The 26733-nt window shown below is 35.2% G+C and overlaps 1 protein-coding gene across 2 annotated transcripts in view; it reads right to left on the bottom strand.

Moving 5' to 3' along the window:
* The window catches only part of LOC119699803 (pleckstrin homology domain interacting protein), a 107293-nt gene that overhangs the window by 17902 nt on the left and 62658 nt on the right, over positions 1-26733 (bottom strand). For both annotated transcript variants that reach the window (XM_038133769.1, XM_038133768.1), the window contains exons 18-30: positions 26281-26418; positions 25070-25253; positions 24284-24407; positions 16386-16526; positions 15510-15586; positions 14608-14839; positions 11448-11567; positions 7739-7846; positions 7217-7341; positions 6928-7010; positions 3733-3844; positions 3458-3519; positions 1770-1925 (exon numbers count right to left, since the gene is read on the bottom strand). In XM_038133769.1, the coding sequence (XP_037989697.1) occupies positions 1770-1925; positions 3458-3519; positions 3733-3844; positions 6928-7010; positions 7217-7341; positions 7739-7846; positions 11448-11567; positions 14608-14839; positions 15510-15586; positions 16386-16526; positions 24284-24407; positions 25070-25253; positions 26281-26418 (1662 nt within the window). The remainder of the gene's footprint in view (positions 1-1769; positions 1926-3457; positions 3520-3732; positions 3845-6927; positions 7011-7216; positions 7342-7738; positions 7847-11447; positions 11568-14607; positions 14840-15509; positions 15587-16385; positions 16527-24283; positions 24408-25069; positions 25254-26280; positions 26419-26733) is intronic.

A 26733-nucleotide genomic window follows, 5' to 3' on the forward strand; every position in this document is an offset into this window, starting at 1 on the left:
TTCAAATGATTTCTGGTATTCTATTAAGAGTGCTTGCTGAGGTTGTGTTGTACATACCATTGCTGCAGTGACTGGGTGCCTATTATGTTATGCATGAAGCACCACACTTCCCAAAGGCATAGCAAGTGCACATTTGAAATATACACATTTGAAAAGTATAAAAATTATACACAGATGAAGGCATGCAATTCAGCGTCGTTATTTACAGCACAGGCTCGTTTCACTTCACTTTATATTGCCACTCTCGCATCTTTAAACAAAGCACTACATTAAATTCCTGCCATGAAAGTTACAGTGCTATTTCAGTCTCTGTAAGATGCGGGTAAAAATCCACGCTCAAAGTAAACAGAAACACTCTCTCCTGTCCCTACCAAAAGCAAAGAAGCCTTCCAAAACCAATCCAATATAGTGCTAGAGGACTGCTGAGCAATTTAAGTCTGTGCACCTAAACATCCTTGCTTTTTCCCTCCTGTACTTAGAATCATCATGAGGGCTCAGACACATCAGTCTAACATCTTGTATCACAAGGAAAAAATACTGCAATACAAAACCATAAAATCACCTTTAAAAGTATCAAAAGTCTTTAAAAACAGAAAATATGCCGCTGCTAAAAAGACTGCTCTTCTTCTAAAAGCGGTTTACTAACTCTTTTGAATGTTCTAGCAACTGCTACTTTGTACCAATATACACCACACTTGCTGTAGCCAAATCCCAAACTAAGTGGTCTACCATACACCATAATGCGATATATAAAATGATTACTCTTAGATGGCCCAGCAAAAACAGCTCAAATTTAATTTCCCCACAGTTTTGGATTTTTTTAACAGAAATCTCTAATTCGTTCTACTACACTGTACAGATAACTCCTTTGTTTAGGAAGCAAATAGAGGCTTTTTATGCAGTATGTCATCAAAGAAACCATATGGGATATACAGGTAATCAGAAGTATTTCAAGAGTTAAGAGGATTTTGGCTTTTTTTGAAACATATATCTTACTTTGCATTAAGTGCTTCAAAATTCAGTTAAACAAAGTATCTGTGACTTTTATATTTAATGCATGATCACTGTTAGCCCAAAACCTACAACTGCTGATTGAACACCTTTTGATCCCCATAAAGACATACAGAAGACTTCTAATTCAGCGTGTATTTACTGATGGATCTCCATCCAGACACCCAACTGTGATCAGGTAAATTTTGCAGCAGTGTGTTAAACATTTTAACAATTACTTTTTCAGAAGCTGCCTGTAAAGAATAATCAATTACTTTTCCCAACATTTTATGTAATTAAGGAAATGTGGGGAAGAAATCAGGAATTAGAAAGGGCTAATACAGGGAAAATCCACACATACATAATCATTATCTAAGTAAATCTATGCTTTTTTCCTCCTTCCCTCATCTGTCCATAATTTAGTTAATATTCACTTAATCATAAAGGTTTTAATTTTAACCCCATCAAGAGATTCTGGTAGCTAAAGTTAAAAAAAAAATCAAGTAACTTGCTTTTAACATATAAAACCCAAACCCCTAGCATATGTCAAATTATCTATCAAAAAACAACAGTTACCTTGGGAAACAGAAAAAAATGTAGGTTTCATAAGTACTCACTATAAAAAAAACTTTAAAAATGTTCAATGAGAAAGTTTTGTTCCTGGTAATCAAAAGGTTAAATGTGTATTTTATCACATTCATTTTGGTAATTTCAGAAGTGCACATGATCATAGTCTGAAAAACAAACCAAAAACATTTCCCATATTATTCACACTTTACCTAGAGTCATAAGCTGGTTTATCCCTGCAATAATTCTGTCACACTCCTCATCTCGGGTCCTGGAACCCCACTCTCCATCCAAAGGTTTGTAGAGCAGTGTTCTGCGTTCATCGTCAGTTAAAGGAACACTAGTTCCTAGTTCTTCTGGAAATACAGCTGGAATGGAATATGAAAATTAAATAAAACATAAATGTTTGTATCTTGTGCAATACATATACCTGTAAATCAAAGATATCATGAAATCATTTTTACAAATGCATAGCTCTTGATTTGCTCAAAGACATCTTGCATGTATCCAGCATCCTTTCTGTATATTATTCTGCATTACATTTAAATGCTTACAATGCAGTTTGATGTAGAGGTCTTCCCTGAAGATTTATCCTTTCCAAATACTAATTATAAAATTTATTTTAGAAGCAACTAAGACACTCATTTATCACAGTTAAAACTTGTGTTTTGGTTTTGGAGTTATTCTGTGTTTAAAAGCCAATATTCTTGGTAATAAGTTATTTTGGTAAGGAATGGTGGATGATTTCCAGATAGAGTTTAAGATAACTCTGACATTGCTGCTAAAACATTCTCCAGGTAGTGGTTCTACATTGCCACAGTTTTGAGGTCAAAACCACAGTTCTTGAGCATGCAAGTTAATAGTGTTATCACCTTAGCATCCCTGAGGACCTACCAATTTTGACAATTTATGCTGTAACAGCAGATTTTTAAAGTATGATCTTAAGCAGTCCTTTGAACAATCTTTAAGGAGGTTTAACAAATGTTGATATTTGCGAATATAGCAAAAAAATCAGGTTCAGGTTTAGTTATCTTAATCAGTACCTATTCTTTATCTGAAAATGGTTATTCCTTTCTTAAGACAACAGGAATTGGCCTCTACTAAAAAGTAAACAGGGGCGGTCTATTTTAATTATTTATTTTAGTCACATTATCACTCTAACTCCTGTATTTTACTTATGACAAAGAGGTGGCTATTAAAAGAAGGATTGAACCAAAATAAAAAAGTTAAAATTAACACAATTAAAATAATTAAGAATTATTTATGCTTACTTTTGAGAGAAATTTTATCAGATATTTCATGGAAAACACAAGGGAAAAATGCTGATTCTACTTTGTTTTTTAACAAGAGTTCTGTGAAGTCTTAGAAAAACCCAACCAACCAACCAACAAACTGTGAACATGTGAATAGTGCCCATGCTATGCTGTCTACTCTGCAGCCTGTGTATCTGCTACATGTGCTGGGCCAGCAGGGGAGGAAAACGCTGCTATTACCAAACTCTATCACGGGCACAGGTTGCATCTGCAATGCACTGAATATCTGCAGGAATGCTGACATATCTTAAAGCAGCAGTTTCCTCAAGCTGACCTAGGGCATGGGTTTATCTTCCTAATTGTACAAAGAGTTAAGTTTAACTGTACGTTATCTACAGCAATTTTTGTATTATTTCTATTTTCAACATCACTCAGTTTATCTAGCATGGCTGTTTTTTCCCAGTTCTTTTATCTTGATTCTCCTTTAGTTTAGTAATTGATTTAAAGATAGTCTTTAAATGCAACTGGTTTGTGGGCCTTCTTCCCACTCCCCCCATAAACAGGATTGTTTATTTAAAACCATATAGCATATTTTTTTCTTCTTAAAATACAGTTGTAAAACAAATTATATTAATAAGTTAACATACCATTACTTGGTATCAGCTCCATGTCCCAAGGGCTCATCTTCTCAGTATCACCGTTGTCCCAGCTTAAAAATAACCACACTTAAATTATCTACTAATATTGCTTCAACAACGTAATTATTTAATGTTTGTAACAAAACTTTAATTTACAAACCACAGAATATTATAATAAACTGGTACAGCGAGATGCATGACTGAATTTAATGAAAGTAAGTTTCTCAGTACTTCAAATGAAGTAGCTAATTAACATAAAAAAGATTGAAGATAAATTTGCTAACCAGACATTGTAGCACTGAAATAAGCTATCAGGATAATCAGGCTGAAGAGGTTCCTGGCTTTCAATTGTTCCAAACCACCAAGCATCATCTATCACTGACCTGAAACGATCACCTAGGCAAGAACAAAAAATAATTTTGTCAATATAAGGCATGCTACCCTCCCAGAAAAGCAGGTTTACATATATCTGGCTTGATCTTGAACACAGAAATCCTTCTGAACATTTACAGCCTCAGCAGGCAAGCATGAGTCAATGCTCAGTTAAAAACTAACAAAACTATTAAATTCTTCCTGAAGATTGTTTTTTAACCAAAATAAAAGCTAATATGGCATTTTAGAAAAATAATGATTTGCAAATCTACCTACATATTCTTTACTTATGAATTTTTTCCTAATTTCATATAAAAGGTAAGACATTTCAATGCTTTAAGACTCCTTTAAAATTCAAATCTACTTGCATTAAATACTACAGGCTACCTTAAAATAACTGAGCACTATGACACTTCTGTATGGGGAATATTTTACAAGCTGCTGAGCTCGTCCTCCTTAGTTTCTGAAGTGCTTTTTCAGCAATGCAAATGTAACTCAAGAGGTTCATTCTCTTTACTATGCAGGCAATCTGACTGATAATGGAATAAAATTTATTAAAGCTTGCTCAAAAGGTTAGCAAAGTAATTTACTGTGACTTGCAGTGGCTTTACTACCACAAAGCACTCACACAGCTGAGAAAAAAGGTCAGAAGCATTATTTAAAAAAAAATTACATGTGAGAATGCATGTATTACACACCATCATAAATGCTAACATTTTCTACAACCATGCCACAAAATTAAGAAACAATTTTAGTGTAGTATTCTGTTCAATATAAGAAAAAATGTCATTTAAGCCTGAGATTCCAAGAACTACACATTTTTATGTGGGATTTGAATATATACACACTCTCAGCTGCTACAGTATTTGTTCCATTTCAATACATCCATCCTCTACCTAAATACTTGCTGAAGTTGTCTAAATAATAGGAAGTAAATCTATTCTCGAAAATGGTCTGGTTTTTTTACTGCATTTAAAAAAAATTAATTTAATGGATCGCTAGTAATTCAGGACAATTATAAAGCTTCTATTAATAATCCTAATTGTGCTGAATAGAACCAAGTAAACCAGAAATATCTGAAATGCAAGATCAAAAAAGTAAATATGGGCTGATGCTTTATTTTGAAAGAATAGTTTATTCTGAAGAGCTATAAAATTACAGTTTTCCAACATAGCCTTCCCTAGTGATCAGCTCTACAAAAAATGTCCATAGGTACAACTAGGAGTGACTTCACTGAGCTGAATATTAAGCAGTTCAAAACCACTTAAAGAGGCATATACTGGCAGCTGCTTCTAGGTTCTCAAGAGCCACAGCATTCCTACAGACAGAATGCTAAAGCAGAAAACAACGTGAGTGAAAGAACCATCTCCTGAATCTCTATTTTCCCCATGTCCTCTGTGCTACCTCATCTATGTAGAAAGCAGTCCAAAATATCTCTGAAGAAGGTGGCTCTAGTACAATTTTCCAGAACTAAGTATTCCTGCATAATGCTGACTTGAAGATAACAGAAAATGTATGTGCAACTCACAGTGGCTGCTATGTAAGAGACAGGTATGCACACCTGTCTAAGACATGCAGCTCAAGTTGCAGGAATACTACTGGAATAGCTTTTAGCCCACGTATTAAACTTGAAGTTTAACTATAGTAAGATAAAGACATGCAGTAAATAGAATACGAATGCAAATAAAAACCTGTAATTTCAAATTTTATGTTTGTTCCTTCTAAAAGGACTCATACAATTATATAAATTTAATATTAGAAGATATAATAGATACGCAGATATTCTTCCCTAAAACAAAGCCAAGACAACAACAAAAATTTGCATTATTTGCATTGAAGCTTGATAAAAGTTCCTGGTACTTCCAATACTTTCTGTGTAGCTTGGATTTATTCCAGACTGCAAATTTCTTGAAATATAGCATCAGCTTGGGAAGCCTGGCTAGGCTGTTCACAAACAAACTATGGCAATCATTCTGCTGCTGCTGCAATGATTTTGTGCAAAAACATGGCATGGCAGAGGAGGACAAAACCACAGATCCATAACCATAAGGAAAGAGCAAAGCTTAGCGACCTATTAGTAGACCTTCATCAGCCTTGTCACTTATGAGATCTTTAAACTGAAATGATCTTTGAGAAGAAATCAATGTTTACATTTCTTATTGGATCAAATGTCTAGGGTCTTTACCAAATTCCCTATAAATTTCTATAGAACTGAAGATGAGCTGTCTTTTCAGACAACATATTGCAAAGTATGTGATGATATGGAACTTATTCCTATGGCATCGTGTAATTTATACATTATAAAGTACCCAACCTAAGGACACTGCTGAGGCATACAACCTAAGGACATCAAAGGACGGAAGATTAATTCATTCCATGGCTGAAAGGCGATCTTTGTCATCGTATGGAAAAGATGACATGGAAATAGATCTGACTGGAGGACCTACCAGCCATGGGCATTGTTCCAATATCCAATACTCTGAAATAACTGGGCACAGGCAAAGTAAAAAGAATCCAAGCCATTCCCTCATCACTTGGCAGCGAATTATAACTATATCGCTTCAGTGAAGCTAAACCACAGGGTTTAGAAAAGAATTCAAAAAAATATAAAATTATGGAAAGGCATTCTTTTTGTACAATCTAGACACAAATTTGCAATTTTTGAAAAAGTATTCCCATGTTTTCAGCAGAAATTTCAGAAATTGGTAAAAAATAATCCTAGTAGAAATGCAGTTGTAGGATGACCTTCAATTAAAAAAAAAAGAGATATAAACAATGTATAGGCTACAAGAAGTTTTCAGCTAGCAACAAACACCACATTCCTAAAACCTATCCCTAACTATTCTCTCTGCAAATATACAACTGAAATTTTCTTTGCACTTTCTTTTAAAGATCACCTGCAATATTTAGCTTGCTTGCTGCCACTTTGGTCGAGGACTAAGTAAAACTCCGCAGCTAACTATGGGCAGAGCTTACTCTCTGACTCCAGTATAGTATTAAGATTTCTTTACCATAACCTACTTCTAAGAAAGCTATCATGAAAATAGATAGACACTTAGAAGAACAAAGAAACAATACCACAGCACACAACTTTCCCCACAACTCACCTATATTCCATCGCCTATGCTTTGCATCATCAAATTGTTGCCTCAAAACTAGGAAATCTATGACATCTGGCATATCATGGTACCTAATTACAACAGAACACACAACTATTAAGCAATAAAATAGCAAAAGCATAACATAAAGCACATAAAAATTTTAACACTTCGAAATCAACACTTGAAAAGCACAAAGTCAATATTAATGTCATCATTTAAATTTCAACCTCAACACCCCCCTGGCCATCCCCATCTAAGAAAACCCCCAATTTGCAAACAATATTGCTTTCCTTACTTCATGGTGAAGGCTCCTCCAGTCAGTTTACCCGTATCAGGGTCAAGAAAAGCTAGTTTAAGACAGCAGAGAGTAGGCAATCCCACTTCATATTTAATCCCAACTATTTTCATCAGCTCTTGCTCCTAGAATAAACAAAATACTATGTACCACCACTGAAGTTAATTGAAATAGCTTTCTGAAACAAGAAAACATGGGTATATTGAATGTACTATATCTCTGCTAGATCACGTCAAAATCAAGAATCTGAAATTTAGTCATCCACAATAAGCTATTATTTCACAATGAAATATGTTTGAAAAATATTTTGCTATGAAGTATAACCATTTTATCTGCTCAAGCTGATACAAAAAGTAGTACAGTTTAAGGTCTGATTTCATTTGAGTATAAGTTAAACTTTCCTCCTTATCTTACAATATTAAGAGCACTAGATTTACTTGTATCAGGGACTGACTTCCAGTTAGTTTTGGGGGTTTTTTTTGTAATATTAAGATACAAACAAAAAAGAAAAAGAAGTCATACCCGCAATTCCATTTTATGCCATGGTTGTTTCTTGGGATTAATATTATAAATTTTGTTCTTCTTGGCCATTACAACGTATGCTTCATGGCCTTGTCGGAAATAGTAAACCTAAAAATGAAATGTGACAGTTACCCTACAAAGACACTGTGGAGCTGAAATGCTAAAATGTCACTGCCATACAATGTGTGTACTTTTTATTTCATCAACTTTTCAGTCTGTTTTCCTGCCAAAGTCATGGGTTCTCAAAATTTAGGTGGAGGAAAATTAAAAAAGCTATTATAGAAACATTTACCAAAAAAAAAGCCAAAAGGGAAGACTAAGAACATTATTTTCTGTATGAATAAAATATCCTAAATTACACTTGAGTGAGACCAACAAAATCAGTAACAAAACCATCAATTTATCATTGCCCCATAGAGCAATTCAATGACAGCAACGAGAATTCCACTAATCCACCTGGTTATACATCACTGCAGGACAGCCCTAAGATAACAATCAAGTATCACTAAATTCACTATTGAGCTTATCTTTTTTGAACAAGAAATATATTCTAGAAGGAAAAGTCTGTTATTGTTCTGCTAAGATTTTGGTGTTTGCTTCCATATCACCGAAAAAACAGCCTAACAAATGCCTGAACAAACTAAAATAGACATTTCCAGTGCTTATTAATTTTTTTAATCCTTCTAGTATAAATTTCCATGGTTCAGACATCCAGAGTCTAATCCAGTTCTGCTTTGATCTTGTTGTATATCATACCACATGATGGATGAATGCTTTCATTATAAGCCATCACTGTAATGAGTTAGTAAGCTGAAACCCATAAACATGTATTCAAGGAATGTATTTGAAATGCGAAACAGAGGGTCCACAAACTAATTAGAACAAAGATCTGATAAATGGCTGTATTCTTGGTACAATTTATGCCAGATAAAAGATCATCTTCAAGTGTCCCAACATGGGATTTCCATCTAATTGCACAAAGGAAAGATAGCTTTAATGTAAAGGTCCAATACAACAAAAAAAAAGCAGAGCAGAAATCACTCTAAGTTTTAAAATACACAAGTAAACACACTAATATTTGTATTCTTACCTACTTTCCAAAACACTTGTATCATAAAACATTATAAAGAAGTCTTTGCCAGGTTTCTACATTAACAGGTACTGAACTCCTAGTGTCATGTGGCAATTTTATCTTTTTTAAATTAAGAACTCAGCACCACATCTTTTTTAAAATCCTGGTTTTCAGAGTATTCATTATGCATAATATCCTCACAGGGACAAAACATACAGCAGCTACAAAAGGCATGAAAGCAGTGAGAATCTCTTAGGCACTGTCAGAATCTATCTGTCAGGAAAAGGAACAGAGGCTACTGAGACACATCTGAAGCAAATTTACATTACACTCTCAACATTGTGATGATTGTTTCCCATACATTCCAGTGAATCAAAACAAAAAAAAGTGCACAGGCTACAAACAATCTCTGCTACACTTAGTGTTTCTGCTAAACCACTACATAAATTCAACCCACTGTTCACAGAAGTGAAATATTCTTTATTTTGCAAATGACTCTAAGCATTGCATCTTCTGGCAGAAGAACAAACTGGAAAGATATCTGTGAAAAAAAAAAATAATTCATGTCTTTTCCCAGGAAATAATATTTTTATTCTTGATGAATTCCTGCTTCTGCATGTTTGTTGTAGTATCCAAACAAAACTGGTTTTTATTGCGTTAAGGGCAGAACACTCCAACAAATATGCCTGGTATTTGGGTATTCAGACAGCGAAGTTGCAAGCCCATCTCTCTGGTGTGTTTCCACCATTCCTCAAGTGACAGGGCAGAGATCTGTAAACAGCACTATTCAGAAAGGGAAATGGGATGGTATGTGCTATTCTTATACACTAAGCATAACTAAATATAGCACTACTGTTTTTTCTTGCTTGTTTGTACAGCTGGAGAAAAATTTTAAATATATCTCCCCCAAATCTTATAAAACATACATACCATCCAACAAAGTGTTGGAAGGCCACACAATATCTCTTCTCACAACATTCTTCTAATTAAACCAACCCTTTATTTCTGTCAATCTCAAAAGTAACTTTCTAGATGGAAAATTTCACATATTAAGGAAATCCAGGGAAGGCGAGTATCAGAGATGGAATTTCAGACAGAGCAGTTGGATTACAAATATACTCTCTATTGGTGCAATTATTCCTACTTTCTAGGCACAGAACACAAAACTTCCTGTTTCCCCACATAAAGCATTTTCAGCAAAAGGATGTACCCTACTTAGATATTCCTAGTACACACTGTACATGGTATTCAGCAGGTGCCAAATCAAACAACTGTTTATCTTACTAAACCAATATGATGTTAAAGTCTCCTGAGCAGTATGGTACTGATAAATCCTTGGCTGCTTCACTGTATCCAGATGGTATCAGGCACCAAATATATTTATTTGGACTTGATCTTTTGAACAGCAGAGTTTCCAAAACATGCTTCCTGGAGGGTATCAATCCATAAGCTCTAGCTGCAACTCTCAACTTGAAATGCTCCTTCCCTCCCTCACTAGACTTTGCTGATGTAATTTTTGCATAACTGTGCTGTGAACTAGATCAGTGAAGTGATCCAGTAAAAACAAAACTGCTTATACATGCAACCTCTGCTCCTGGTTCCATTTCTGAGATGCTGCCCACAAAAAGCTTTAGCTTGGGAACAAAGTTCATCAACTTTGCCACCATGTCACGTATTTCTCCAATAGCATTCTGAAGATGCGAGCTACACAACAACTCTGTTTAGTAACTCAGAAAACATGCTGCTCCCCAAAGAGACAACACACACTGCCCATTACAGCATAAGGCAGCTATTTCCTCTTATTTTAACCTGAGGGGGTTTTAACAAACATGCAGAGACTCTGGCTTTCAAGATTGCATTCTACCTAATACTACTTATTCATAGAATTCACTGTAATGTTCACCTGCTACATATGCCAAAATAGAAGCTGGTGGGTATCCCTTTGCTACCATATTTTGAGACATCTGAGTCATATTTACAAAGTATTTACAGTCTGGTTTGTATAAAATACATATATACAAAACTTTTCTCGTGGTTTTCCATTGCAAGAGATGAGCAGGAGTTTTTTATATCAGAAACACAAGTGATAAGGACAATATCAGAGTATTTCTTCAGAATGAAGAATGAATTTTTTAAATTATTTTTTTTTAAATTACATCAAAACAATCATACCAAGCAAAAAAACCCGGCAACCTTCCCCAGGAGGCTTAATTCCTGGTTTGTTTTTTTTTTCAAGCCCCAAACTGAAGTATGTTTTCCAGACCTAATTTCATATCTGATTTCTTACCTGTTCTTCAGGATACTAAATGCTTTACAGTTAAGGAATACTTTCACAACAAAAAGCACCTCACACAGCTTGTCTACAGGTGTCATAAGGAAATCAACACACTGAATACCATACAAGAAGGAACACTACTGCAACAGCATGGAATGATAATAAAAAGTTAAAGCAACACTATGCAGAATATTTTCTGTACAAAGAAGCGAAAGCAAATTTTAGCCAGATCAAAGGATGTTTTTAAGAAAATCCAAAATATTTTTATTATAAATCCCTGGGGAAAAAAATGCACAGATGAAAATACAAAAGGCAAAAACAAACTGAAAGAAGCAAGGACACAGAGGGAAAAACTACAATACCTCATCTCCCATCTGTGGGACAAATGGGCACCGCCGAGGAACAGTGTCTGTAATCCATGCTGAAGGCAGCCATTCTTCCAGCGTCAAACCATTTTCTGCCAGAACTCCTACAGCCAGCCTCTGAAGAAAACATAGAGGATTAGTACAAAATTATTGTTACTGTGAGGATTAATCTTAACTGCCTTTTGAGATTTTTTGGGGGGTGTGTGGGGATGAACTCTAACAAAAACTGAATTGAATAACTGTCCAGTAATTATGTCTCATGCGCAAAAAGATAAAATGGAAGCATGTCATTGTCTTGAACCAAATTCACATGGTTGCGTTGGCCAAAAAGGCACTAAAATTATACAGCTGCCTCCAATTAAGGAACCTTGCACAAAACAAGGAGGAAGAGATTTATGAGGTCAATCATGTGAAAATTACCTGGATTGGGTACATCCACATTACCTACTGGCATATTTACTATCAAGTGCTGTAGAACTGCATTTTCAGAAAGCATTTCCACATCACATACTTGCAAGCAATGACAGGGCAGTTGCTCATCCTAGGTGCACACTGCTTGTCTGTATCCAATAAGTCAGATAAAGCAGAGGTTTGTACAACCGTTCAAGCAAGGCTGCTTTGAAATTCCTAACAGGATCTTGTGTGTGTGTGTACAGAAAGCAACCCTGGATGTCTGTACAGAAATCCACTTCTTACAGCCACTGCTGGAGGACTGCATCTCCAGACTGCAAATAGGATAGGCCATGTGTAATTCCATTACACCAATTCAAATGTGGTTTCACATGACCAGAAGCACTGTGATGATTGCACCAGAGAGTATCACAGGAAAAAGCATACATATAGTAAAAAACAAAAGCCCACTAAGCAAAAAAAATCAAAATAGAACTTCCCTATTGTAATAGGTCAATAACATAGAAGCACTTTGTGAATTCTGAGGTTCAAGCAGGTCTGCCTTGCAAAAAACTGATACACTGCATCAGCGTAAAGTGTTGAGCTAACTGCTGAATTATGGGAAGGTAAGAAACAGCCTTTAACCAGACAACCCTCCCATGTTATAACTTTACACATTAATCATCAGTTTAAAACTTTCTGGAAGCCAAGTCTGATGTTAGTTACTCATCAGGAAGAGACTATTCCCAGTGACTTTATTAAATAATTTCTGAAACTCTACTAAATCCTTTAGTAATTAGTTCCACCACCTGACTACATGCTCAAGTGGGTTTGGGGTGGGAGGGGGATGTTGAATGGGAAAATGGCTCATTTTTGAGCTTTATGTCTGTGTCATCAGGTGCAACATCTCACTGTAAAAAGATAAGGAAGGAAATCATTCTGCATTTATTCCTTTCTAAATCATGATCATTTTATACAAGCTTTTTCATCATATCTATTCCAAACTCTCTCCCTCCTAAGAGTCAGCCTCTGTGTCTGATCTAAAGAAAAAAAAAAATGTTCCGTACTTTTGATCTTCCTGGGTGATCCTTCTTCACTGCTGTATCATTTTTTAGATTGATTTTTGGTAGAGGGGGATTAGAAATGTAAGCACCATTCAAGATCATTAAACTCATGCATTAATAGAGATGAATGTCAATTTTTCTCTACTCATTTTTTAATTTTTAAGATTCTGTGTGTGTCTACAAAGACAGTCAGAACGTCTTTCCTCAATGGAAAGACCTAATTTTGAATCAGGATCAGAATGAGGAAGAACTTTCTACCAGAAAGGCCTGTAAGCTCTCTGGTCAGTAGTGAGGTCAAATGTCCACCACAAGAAACTTGAAAGACTAACATCTATCAGGAATGACAGGTATAATTAATGCTACCTAGGGATAGAGGAAAGAGAGATGATTTCCTGCAATTACTTCCAGCCTCATATTTTCTTGTGACTCAAGAAATAAGCAGGTCAGCTTTAAAAGTCTGAAATATCTAGGCCTGATAGGTTTTGAATCAAAGATGTCCCATATCTCAATAACTGGGACTAAAATGGATGCAAGATTCCCAAAACACTCCATTTAGTTTTAATTTGAGTGAAAATACTAGGCTGTCAACCAGTTTTTTATAACAAGAAGCTAAACTAGAAGTTTCAATCATTTAAAAAGTCCCCCACCATCTATTTTTCTCATCTGCTTTCTTATTCTTCTGATACCCTCTTTTGTGGTTTCAGACTGTGTAAATAGCAATATACGATTAGTATTGACAGGGCATCTAATGACTGCGTACAATACAGAAAAAGTAGCCAAAACAAAGAATAAAGATTACCACCTGACATCCTGTATGCCATACCAGAGATTCACAGCTAATCTGACACTGCGCCAACCCTCTGTGTTCAAACAGTTGTTTTGTCAGTCTACCTTCTAATGAGGGCTAAAACACTGAAATAATGCTGAGGACTCCTAACCTAACAAATAAACAAAATACAGGTACTTAGTTTAGATGATATGGTTAGCTTCCTTAGGTACTGCAAAAATAGAAGCTATAAATTTACAAAAACAACTAACATCTACCAGATAGATCACTTCTGGTCTCTGTAAAGAAAGAAGGAAGAATGAAGTTTTCAGATCTAACAATTAGAAACAAAACCTCTCAAAAAACACACTGAAAATAACTGAAGTCACTGGAAATTTCTATGTACTGATCTAAACTGTAATTACATTATATTAGAAAGCAAACAAAATACAAACAACAAAGGCCTGATCAAGTAATATTTCCCTTGATGAAGTCAATGCTGGCAAGCATAATGCAAATATCATATATCATAGAATTGACAGAAAAAAAAATTACATAGTTGTGCAGATCTAAAAGAAGTTGCAATTATGTAAGAAGAAAAGTCAGCAAAACTGCAAAAAATACTGGCACTTTATAACAATACTCAGTTGTATTGGAAGTTGAATACTCCCACAGAAAGGAAGTTTCTGGTGTGAGCAAGGATAGTGAGATAAGGACATTAGAAGTGCTCCTTACATCAAATGTATCATATTCAAAAAGCATATCATTATAGTCATCTGTCTTGCAAGAGGTCTTTAATTACCATCTGTAAAGAGTAAAAGTCATTATGTGTTTTAAAATTAGACAATATTAAGTTGTATATGTAACTGAATCATTCATCCAATTATTTCTAAGTCAGCTGGAATGAGCAACTGGTAATACACAAAGAACATCTAACCTTTTGTTTTCTCTCTTTGGGTTTCCTCTTCTTTGGTGATGTTGATGGTCCATCTTTCTCCTCAATACCCTTTTTCCTTTCCTTTTTAATTTGCTTCCTTTGTTTTTCAGGTCCTTCTTCATCCTCTGAACTACTTTCTGCTTTCTTTGTTTTAATTTTAGGAATTTTCTTTGGTGGTTGCAAATTGATTCCTGCATCTGCCGTCCAGTCAGAATAATCACTAGAATAGTCACTATATATGATATGACAAAGAAAAAAGAAATTAAACCCTTAAAGTTAAAAAGTGCATTGGATTACATAATACAACCCAATAAAAGATTACAGTTGACAGTCTAGCTAACTACAATGTTTTAATAGTTAAAACCCTGATGATTAAAACCCTATGTTCTATCTACAATTTAAATGGTAATATACCAAAAGCCCTGACATCATTTATCTTGCAAGAAACTTACAGTATCCATTCAAGTAAACACTGTGTTTACTTCATCAATTCAGATGATAAACACTGAAGTCTGGATATTGTTTTCAAGACTTCTGGTTTTGAATAGCTTTGAATGAAAAAATAAAGGATGCTCTATTTGCTCTTAAATTTCAAACCAAGGATCACAGCTCAGACAGAGAGCCACAGGAAACTGCTACTACCTGCCTGAAGTGTTTGTGTGCCTGAAAAGAAATACCTTCCTGCAAAACAATTCTGCTTCCAGCAAATTAGGAAAAACCTTCTCTAAATTTTAGTTAGCAATATGACTGAAAATTAAATCCTGAAAGTTTCATGTTCTTGTTCATTTTTTCTTCTAAATCTGCACAAGTGTTAGTTATTACTCATTAACTGTTTACAGCAAAAATTATTAAATATTTCTTAGCAAGAATTTTCTCTGTATGTTATATATACTGTCACTTACCTAGAACTGCCATCACTGTGCCATGCTCTTTCATCATCCTCTGATGTTCCACCACTGGCAACAACTACTTCCCCTTCCTAATAAGGAGAGCAGAGGGCATTGGGAAGGGGCAGAGAGGGAAGCAGAGAAAAATAAAGGACTTTCTTTAGAGCTCAATTTATAATATATGACAATACAAGGAAAACTTTTCTAGGCTTTATATGTGTTATAAACATCTGGCATTCTAGAATCCTTATGTTAAAAAGGAATTTTAGTTTGCAGAAAGTTCCTTTACTTTAGTGGACTTATATCAAGAAGTATGAAGATATCTGTGCATTGCCAGATGCAGTGTAGAGCAACACTTTTCACCATCACCATTTAAAAAGTTTAGTTTACCTTCTCAAAAATTATTCCAAGTGGTTTTAACGTCGTATTTCCACATCTTTTCAACATCAAACAAAAACCCAATATGAATGTTATGTACTCCTCACTCATTTTCTACCATAGTTACAGAAGTACAGAATAATTGAGGCTGGAAGGGACTTCTGGAGGTCATATTATCTAACCTCCCTGTTCAAACAGGGTCACCTGAAGTTGGTGACCACACTGCTAGGCCACATGGGCAGTACTGACTAGGCTTACAAATTGCACATATACTTCGCAAAATACCCTTACAAATGAGCATTTTTCTCCTTTGTCAATTACTTTTTAAGTCAAAGCTAAACATATACAACAGCATGTGAAAACCTAACATAATTTTTTTAAGAGGTGAAAAAGAAAATGCCCAATGAAAAATGTAACTTGAGTTTCCACTAAAACAATGTTTCATTAGCTGAAGCAGGAGCTTAATGAGTAGAAATGGAATGTGTAAGACTGCCTCAAGAGTAAGGATCTTACATCTGAAGAACTGTGTCCATTTTCCAACTCTTCAGCAGGCCTTGCAGTTTCTTCTGCTGCATATCTCGTACGGTAGTTGTGCTGATTGGCTGCTTGTTTCTTTGAGTCACTAGTGTCTAGTAAATTATCATGAGAATGGTTCTGTGAAGATATAAAAGTCAAATTACATATTTTTTTTGAATATACATTTTAGTAATACATTGCATTTTCTTTAATAATACTATTCCAGGAAGCAATTTTTTGCATTGGCAAAATGTCACTAGTCTAAAACTAAACAGCTGCTGAAGAAAACACTCCACATGCATAGTTGAATGAATACAAGCACCAAACAGTTCTGTGTATTCTGGAAATAATTAAATTTCTTCCCAGACAGAAAAACAAATTTTAAATCTGCAATTATTAAAAATATTCATTTTTTGCAAAGTACATGTCAGTTAATACAGATGAAAACAAGGGCTAAAACATAACTACTGATAGGCTGCTAAGGGCTTGTAGAAGCTTAGAATTACACTAAAAATGGCTAAGGAAAGAAGAGTCTTAAACAGAAGTCCAGAGTGTTATTTTGCAGCCAAGGGGTCAGATGTGCTAGAAAAGAAACCCATACAGTAATACATCCCTTAGCACTGAGAGATGACTGTTAGCAAATATAGACCTTTAAATAGTATGATGATGCATTGAAGAATTCAAATGAATGAGTCAGTTTGAAAGAATATGAAGCTTAAAACAATGAAATAAAGCTGTCATTTAGAAACACTTCATGCTCCAGCATTAAGACATTTTGTTCCTCCTGTAGAATATATCTAATGCAAACACTTGCTCTCTACATCAAGTGTACAATCTTGTCTTAGTCCTCAATCACTGGGAAAAAAAAAGCCCTCAGTTTCAAGAGTTTTGGCTATTTCTTTTTTTTTGGCATGTATAGTCGAACTTCATCCTAGCTCAGATTCAACAAAATAATTTCTGGGCACATTACTAAGTGCCACAAAATAGGTACACTTCCCTTTGTTCCAGTGTAATCCTTCTGCCACAAAGAAAACCTTGGGTATGTACTAGGTGCTGATAATAGTTGGAAAAAATAGTCCTAGAGATGAAGAAAGCAGAACTGGAACAAAACAAAGAAAGGCAATAATATTTTGACAGTCTTCTAGTAGAGCAGACTGCTTGTACCTATTCCTCTTGATTTTTTTTTTCTTTTGTAGGAAAGAAAATACCTTTTCTATCATGTATGATAAAAGCTGGCTCCTTAGGTTAAATTTTCTTCTTGAAGAAAATAACTCCCACTTTTTACAGTAAAAGCTGTACCAAAACTTGGCTAATCAACAGTAGCTAAGATTTAGTTTTCCTTAGCCCCAACAATCATCATTAAAGTGCAGAAGTCTAGTAACTAGTTTTTCTCCTACACTCCCTGTTAGAAGATACACACCTTCTGCAAGCATGACTGCAACAGTTCAGTAAAGTAAGCCAGCACACCACGCTGTAAAGTTGTGTTCCAGTTTTCATCAAAGCTCAGAGGACCAACACAAACTGCTCCATGCTCCTTTCAGTGAGTACTGTGCTTCTGTTGTTCTGTCCTTCTGTCTAGTTGGGGAAGTTATCACTAACAGCACAGTTACCAGAGACACTTCTAATGGGACTGCTCAGCTATCAGCATTTTAACAATGCCTAAGACTTTTGAGACCTGGGGCACTCATTCCTCCTTCTGGATTCAAACTGGCAGTGCACAAGAGATATCCTCAAGCTGCTCTGACCTGAACCAGAACAGCTCCAAGGCAGCCCTGAGCCCAGTGGCTGAGCCCTTCACAGCCTTCTGTTCTTCATCCTTCTGGGGCCACTCACTTCTCATCAAGCTCTCAGGATTCATTACTGAAGCAAAGAGGTCACAAAAGCCAGCACTATAGTAACTTGTTTCTGCTACTGCACTGTGCCTTTTTCACCATGAAACATAGTAGGGACATAGCAGGGACAACAGAATGGAATCACATAACCCAATTAAACAAATTAGTCCAGTATCCTTTACAATAACAGGGACATATTTTGCAGAAACTATGTTACAGCTTGACTGTAGGGCTCATGTCTTCTCTCTAGAAACAAAAGTCCTAAAATCCTTACCTCCCAGTTTCTCTTCAGAGGTGAGGTTTCTCAAACACTTATCATAAATACAGTTTTTCCCTATTCAAATAGAACTACAGATGCTTGGAAAACTATAGTACTTTGCATTACTCTTTGGTTTTGAGAAAAGTTCTTTTCTGTTGGCAGTCCAAAGCTTGAGGGGAAAAAACAACACCCCAGCCCCTCCACCTCAATCATTCCCACATGGAATGTGGGAAAAAAGTACTATCACTGTATAAATATTGGGTCATAGTGATGCTTTGGGAAAGATACAATGCAAAACAAGAACAGAAAAAAAAAAAAACCAAAACAAAACAGGAAACCAAAACCACAAGTACTTATCCATGAGTAACAGAATGATGGAATTAAGTTGGAAATAATCTCTAGATGTCACCTTGTCTAAACCCACTGCTCAAGCAGGGATGAAAAAAGTGGTCATGAGGTATACAATCGCCTCATCTTGCCAAAAAAAAAGCATTTTAACATCATTCCTATTCAACTCAGCTTTTCAAAATCTGAAGAGAAACTCTAAGGCAGAACTTGATTTATTTGGGGAGGGGTGGAGTTGAATGTGGAGGTTTGATTATAAAGTACAACAGATTTTTTTCTGACAAAATGGAATTATCACTAGCGTGTTCAACTATAATTGAGGAAACACAGCTGATGCCTCCCCTCCCTCAATATATAACCTAAAGAAAGAGCTTGAAATTGTACTCTCAACTCTAACAGTAGGCTGGGAAATAAAGCCAAGATAACCTATTATTTGAGGTTCAATCATCACTTTCTCTCTAAACACTTTGATGAGGAGTCACATATGCTGAGAAGCACCTTGTACCTTGTCCAAGGCTTCCAGTCAGTATCAGAGCACATCTATTGATACACCAGAGATTACAGCTCCTGACAGAAGTTTTTCTGTGAAATAAAAATGATGGCTTTTCCTGTATTTGAGAGGGATACTGGACACTGGGAGTCTTGGTAACACCATTTGTGAGAGACACAGTGGAAACCCAGTGATGTCCTGATAACTTAGACCACACTGCATGTTACTGTCCTTATGATTCTGACAGCACTGGGAAGCACAGCTTTGCTGCAGTCTCATACAGGGCTGAAGCAATTTTGGGAAGCTTTGGCTGTAGCAATTTCATGGTATTTTTTAACCAGCAGAATCTATTTTTTAATGTGAAAATAATCCTTCCTTCCTTAAGCCAACAGGAATTAACTTCAACTAAAAAGTTAACAGGGGCAAGGCACAAGCATATGTCCAGTTTTAGAAACCCAAATTAAATAGGTCTCATGCCCTGGCATTTTCTCTTTGGCTAAAGAGCACCTGTCCGCACTCTCCTCAAGTCTTAATCAGTGTCTGGAATTACTTAGTTTTTACTCTTACCACATCACGTGTATGTAAAAAATCAGTAAGAACTGTTCCAAAAGCAGTGAAGATAACAGACACTAAGCACTAAGTGCTAGACCCTGGAGCTTTAGATTACTTTCCTCTTAACATCTTGCTGATTTAATTGAAAGTATTGTTTAAATAACATGTAACTTATTTCTCTGGAAGAAAAATAAGCCACTTTCAGCAGAACAAAGTACATGTTGCTCTTCCCTGGGTTCTGTTAGTTAACAATACAGTTATTTGCACCCATCACAACAGAGGCCTATGCCTACTTTTGTCCATCCATAATAATTTCCCATGTTAATTCCTGCAAATTTTGGCATAACATTTCCACTTAATGATAATGAGGAATATTTCCATTTTTGTCACATTTTACTAGGACACATCAACCCTCTAGGGTACAGAAATTTTACACTCTTAAATATTTATTAAAATGCTCTAATCCCAGTAGTTTAATAGACTAATCCTCTTAAGTACTTGGACTGGGAATATTTACCTACGCATGTTATTTATCTCAATTTTCATCTGCTCCTGAAAACAAGTAATTTGGAATACAGTTCCATTTTAAAGATGTAAAAATAGCATTCTATTCTCTTTCATTAATGTATTGGGGGTTCAAGTTTCTGCTGTTTGCTTTTTAAAGTGTTTTTGTTTAATAATAGAAAAAACCCTATTCCTCACCAATGACTTTGAAAGTCAAACCAAGTTAGTCATTCAGCCTGAAGGTCAGTTATACTAAATACTATTTATCAAGTACTATTCAGGTCAAAATACTCAAGTTTTTAGTTTCTCTCTCACAACTCCATTAGTCCCTTAAGCAATCATATCCAAACACTTTTCTGCATGACCTGTGTCAAAGAAAGATGGGTTTTCAAAAGCAGAACATTTCTGTGACTTCCATTTAAATTGCAGATATTGTTAAAGAAGAAAGACTGAGCTATAATTTTGTACTACTCTTAACACACCCTACAATGACCCTGAATTAAAAATTAGCAATAGGACTTTGGAATCTTCTCAAAATGTAATTACAGCTGCTCTGTGTTCTTCCTTAATAACCTACTCTTCAGCTTGCAACCCAAAACGCTAATAACATTCATTCCTGCCCATCTTTTCATTTACTTCTGTATTTTTGACTTCTTTCAGTTAGAAGGGAAGAAGAGAACAGAAGAAAATATAATTTCATCATTATCATTATTATGTGAATAGACCTGATAAATTGCAGAAGTTGATATAAAAACCAGTATTTCCTAATGGTAACTGAATTTTCCTACGAAGACAATGTTTTAAATAGAAGATTTGTTTTACTCTGCTCCCAGAGAAGATGACAATTCTATAGTGTGAGACATTTTCTAGAATTCTTGATGCTGTCATGTTTAGGTCTAGAGATTACTGGAAGAAAATGTCATGTCCTGTATTTTGTTGGAGGTGTTCCCCATCTCCTTTAGCTCATAAATTCTCTAATTAAATCTGTGAGAATTCACTATGCAATAAGAACTGTAGTCTTGCAATAATACTGTAGTATAGCTTACAAGGAATCAGTATCAAAACCTACTGGATGTTCTCAAGGAAAATATAGATTTACACTCTGCTTTCCAGTTCTATCTTCAACCTAACACAGTTTGTATTTCAAGTCATGCTGCCACTGTAAAAGAACAGCAACAGAAGAGCAATATAATGAAGTTATTAATTTCTACTTAAAACAACCCTAAAAATATTGCACAATAGTTTTTGGATTGCAGTCAATCTTGCTTCTCCTCCCAGGTGTTTATTTGAATTTATTGTGAGCACTACAGAAGATGACAATTCCAATTCACTATTCCTGTTGCTCAGACACTCCTGAGCAGAAGTATTGCTCATGTTAACTGTAAGCAACAACAAAAATCAGGAAAATCTGAGCAGTTAATTGAATTGTGAGACTCAATCACTCAAGATCAAACACCTTTTTCTTCTTGAAACGTGCTTATTTAAAGCCCATGGGATATCTACTTATTTCTGAATCCCTCTGAGATTTTACTCAAGAGATTTGAATTAGTGTACTTCTCAGCAGTCTAAGTCCTCCAAAAAGAGATGTATTTAATGAAGAATCATCTATGGGAGAATACCACTTTTTTATTCCAAGGTGTTATAAAAAAGTATTCAGTAGGGTTTATGAAGGCTTTAAGTGTTCTGAAAGTATTACTAAGTATATCAGTAATGTTTATGTAGAAAATGTACTGACATACTCATATGAAAAGACCATTATTGCCTGGGGTTTTTCATTATCTCCTCAGAAAAAAGGTAGAAAATGACTAAAGGATTTACCAAGTTATCTCCCTCACATTCTGAGAATCCAGAATCCAGTTCACAGAACCCCCCAGGTGTAAATATATGAAATTGAAGAAAGCTATTCCTAAGTAGCAGTTGCTCTGAAGGATTTCAAGGACATAAACATCTGGAATAAAAAGGTGGGGCCCAAAAGATCCAGTGCTACCCTTATAGTTCATAGACCAAAAGGAATTTTTTTAAACAGGATTTAAAAAAAAAATTGTTTTAAGTTTCTGTGTTTCAAAGATATCATAAAAGTAATTGCTAAAACCACAGTGCTGGACCAGCTAGCCTATTCTATTAAACTTTTATGTCCTAGTGATATTTTAGAAGAAAACTGGAAAACCAATTAGAAATTTAATGGTAATTTGGTATGAATTCATATTATCAGGAAGGATCTTTTGACTAGGCTGCAGCGAAAGACAAGGAAAAAAAATAGAAACCCTTGATCAGTGCAACTGTTTAACTAAACTAAAAGCAAGTGTATAATTCAGTACCAAAATACATCCCCTCAAGACAGGAAAAAACTTTGTTAAAATCTGAATTTGTCAGGCCCATTTGCTATTATTCCCAAAAGAAAAATAGGAGTTAAAGACTTCTGATGTCCTGTATTTCACTAATGAGTCCTGTCATGCGGCATAAAGCTTCCCCCCTCTATGTATAAAAGCTGGAGACAAAAGTGAACAAATTTCTTTCAGTGTATCTTGGGAAAACACACAATGTTGGTGCCTGCAGAACTGAAAAGAGTAGATCAGAACCATTTTTCAAGATAGCAATGCATTGAAATTTTATTCCAAGAAAAAAATTGAAGAAAAAAGTAAGAAATAAATTTAATAAAGAAATTTAAAGTCACTAGGTAACTGTGGGTAGGGGACTGTTCACATCACTTCTTTAGAAATATTTACTTTGGTTGGGTATGAAAAATGTAGCAAAATACTCAAATTTAATATCAAATATAAACTTGCTCATTTCAAACTTACTCTACTGCATATAAAGTTAATTCATCATTATTAAAAATTACAGAGTCACTACAAAGCATCTGAAATTTACTTATTTTTAGATTGAAAACAATCTCAGTTTCTTCTTTCACAGGCATATATGGCACTCTAATGAATTTAAGAGCTGCAATCTTTTGCATACTTGTTCTTTTTATTTCATTTATTCACTTTTCCACCTTAAATCCCATAGGTGATTTTTACTTTTCAATTGCAATTGCCACAATTTGCAGGTGTTCCTGAAAGCTGTATTTTACAAGCTTTGGATTGAGGATGAAAAGTCTCCTCCATACTAAGCATACTATGAAACCCAAAGCATGGGTTCTCCTTTACCATTGCTAAAATTTATTTCCTTTATTACAAAAACATAGTTGGCTATTTAGGAGGAAAAGCATAGATAAGCATGTGCAATTAATAGATAGAATTTTAAGTCTTCTTTGTTTAAAATTAGTTTTTTCTGTAAATATATAATAGATATCTTTCAATTTTTTGTAACCAGCAAGAATATGCAAGATTGAAATTTTTTGCAAGTCATATTTTAAAGAAAGCATGTCACTTATGACAATCTAATTCTTCTACTTAACCTATCCTGCTTTCATCTTTTCTGAAAATGTACTCCCAGCTCTAGCAAAAAGCATGACTTAGATATAGCCCATAATAGCCCAAAATATGATTTTTAGTGTACTATGAGAGAAAATACCCAATTCTCTATTTGAAGATGTATTTAATCTGTTAAACTTAAGAACTGTGACTTGAGTTTTAATACAACCTTTCCACAGAACAGTATGTCAAACAGTAGACAACAGCAGCGGGGTGTATTGATGAATAGTGACAGACTCCCTACAGCAAATCACGTCCCTAACACCAGATCTGCAGGAATTTCTCCCCACTTCTGAAAGCAATCCATGTTGTTTTTTATTAAGAACATATTGAAACATCAGTACAGACAGGCTTCCTCATTCTAGGGAGGTAAACAGACTACCATACCCTGGTCTGTAAATTTAAAACTGAGAAGAGGAATGTAAATTTATGTGACCCAACTTACTGAATTAATTTTTATGCTTCATTCTGTGATAAGGTACAGGTGGACTACTTACCTTAGGGAAAGTAGGTATTTTGTTTTCTCTTGGAATGTGACTCATTATATGTTTTCTTTTCTCTTCTGATCGATACACCCTCACTTCTTCTTCTCCCTTTGCTGTTCTCCATTCTTCTTGCCTACTGAAAAAAGAAAATGGAGATGTTAACTTTAAAGGACATTACTAAAACTAAGAGGATCTATTCCAAACCAAAGAATAGACATTCAACATCTACACCATTCTTTGAGCAGCAGTTCTTCTCTTTACAGTTAGCATATGGTTTTAAAATTAGCTTTTTTTCAAATAAAGCAAGATTTTCATCTTATTTCATTAAACTAGAGCAGCTTATGCTTGACTATGGCAAGTAGGTTTTTTGACTTATTGATTTAAGTATTCATCACAAGAAGTAATTACTGAAAAAAATTAAAGTTCCAGTTCAGAAATCAAAATTCATATCAGGCACTTAATAGTTTAGGTCAGTATTCCAGCCATAAAACACCATATAATGACAGGCTATAATCTTATGCAACAAATCAGAAGATATTGAAGCAACTAGATTCCACTGCCTATACAAGTTCAATTACTGTGTCATTCATTAAAAGGACAATTTTTATTCCTAATCCTTCTAGAATTAAAAGATTTTTCACGTGATATGCCAACAAGTGATTTATAACTGACACTGATTTTAAAAGAAATTTGAGATGACAAATCAGAAAACAAATGACAATGTGAATGGCGATAGAAATTCCAAAACTGTACCATTTAATTAAGTTCACCACAGTAAAATTCTCCATCTATGTTTACCTGGCCACACCAGAAGAGAGTTCAGGCACTACCACCCTGCGGCTCCAAGCCACAAGGTCCCGCTCAGTGGCAATTTCACTTCTTGGTGCATTGCTGTGCATCTGACGCACACCTTCAATTTGTCCACTGCGCCTTAACCCTATGTTTGGTGGGGAGTGTACTTCTGAGGTAGAGCTTACAGATCCTAAAAAGTCAAAAAGCAATAGTTCTTGATCTGAAATTCTTAGGGAAGAATTAGAAAAGAAAGACTTGGAATGAAATGGAAAAAATAACTTTACTTGATCTATTACTTCAAAAGAAATCATACTAACTGAGTATAAGTATTTCAGCAGTTTCTACAGTCATTACAACACAGCACAAACAGCTACTGGGCTGCAGCACCCTGTTTAAAAATTCACATTGAAAAGAAACAGGTGTACCAACAATCTGAAGTGAAGCAAATGTTTGCTTCTTTAAAAATACCTTTGAAAACATTTATGCAAAGCTGACTATTGCTACTGCACTCTAGATCTGCGTTATAAAACAGTGAGCTATCTCACTGAATCAGCCTGCTCCTTAAACAGTCTTCTACCTTCAAAAAAACAGAAGCCTCAACCCTGGAAATTAGGAATCAAGCTGTAAAATTTACAGACAAAAAACTGAAATGGTCAAGAGGTTAAAAATAAACAAACCAATCCAAAACAAAACCACACACACACGCAAGAACCTCCGAACACCTACACAGCAGCATAATATCAACATTTTTCCATATTCTTACACTCACAAGCTAATCCTGATTACACTAGTGGATTGCTAGCCATAATTTTTAAAGTGTTGAAAACTACTGTGTACTATAGTGCAAGACACTGAAACATGGGACAACTCCGCAGAGAAATAAGTATTTCCTTTCACTTTTCTTCCTCCTGTGTCCTTATTTGAAAGAAGTCAGATTTTAAACAACGAGATGGCCAGTTCCAGATTAAACAGTAGGGTAGTTACTCCTAAGGGAACACAGCTGCTGCAGTTCCCTGAGTGAGTAGGCAATAACAAAGATAAATCTCTAATGTTAAGAAGCCAAACATTTTGCAAAAGGCAAAAAAAAAAAAAAAGGGAAAGCTGTACTGTTTTCTACAGCTGCATACCTCCTTTCTACCAGTTCAACAAAATGCACAGATCATGAAAAATATAAAGGGATTTATGTTTTCCAACTCCCAACTCCCCCAGTGATCTACCTCTGCTTATCCGGCTGGTACTACTGGTTCCTGCCTCCCCAGAACGTCTCTGGTCCTGCTCTTGCTGAAGTCTTTGAATCATGCTATCCAAGGGACTAATTTCTTGATTTGCTTGCTGACTAAGAACTTGATTCAATCCTGTGAAGTAAAATATACAGAACAACACACAAATGTAAATTTCTAGGAAATTAATGTTACAGACATCTCATCTAAGTTTTAGTTTTGAAATAAATACAGTAAATTGTCACATGTAACTATGAGCTAATGCTTAATTTTTTAACAGCCATTTCTTAAAACAGCACAACTTCTTTTCTTAATATATTTGAGAGCATTATATTTTCTGAAGCAGGGTCAAGACGATCACACTTCACTTCTAATTAAAGGTTAAATTTGATCAAGTGCCAGCAAGCCACAGAAGCTTAATACAACTGTTGTTTGTCAGCTCAGTCAATG

This window comes from Motacilla alba, chromosome 3 (assembly GCF_015832195.1).
Source record: "Motacilla alba alba isolate MOTALB_02 chromosome 3, Motacilla_alba_V1.0_pri, whole genome shotgun sequence".
NCBI classification, from domain to species: domain Eukaryota; kingdom Metazoa; phylum Chordata; class Aves; order Passeriformes; family Motacillidae; genus Motacilla; species Motacilla alba.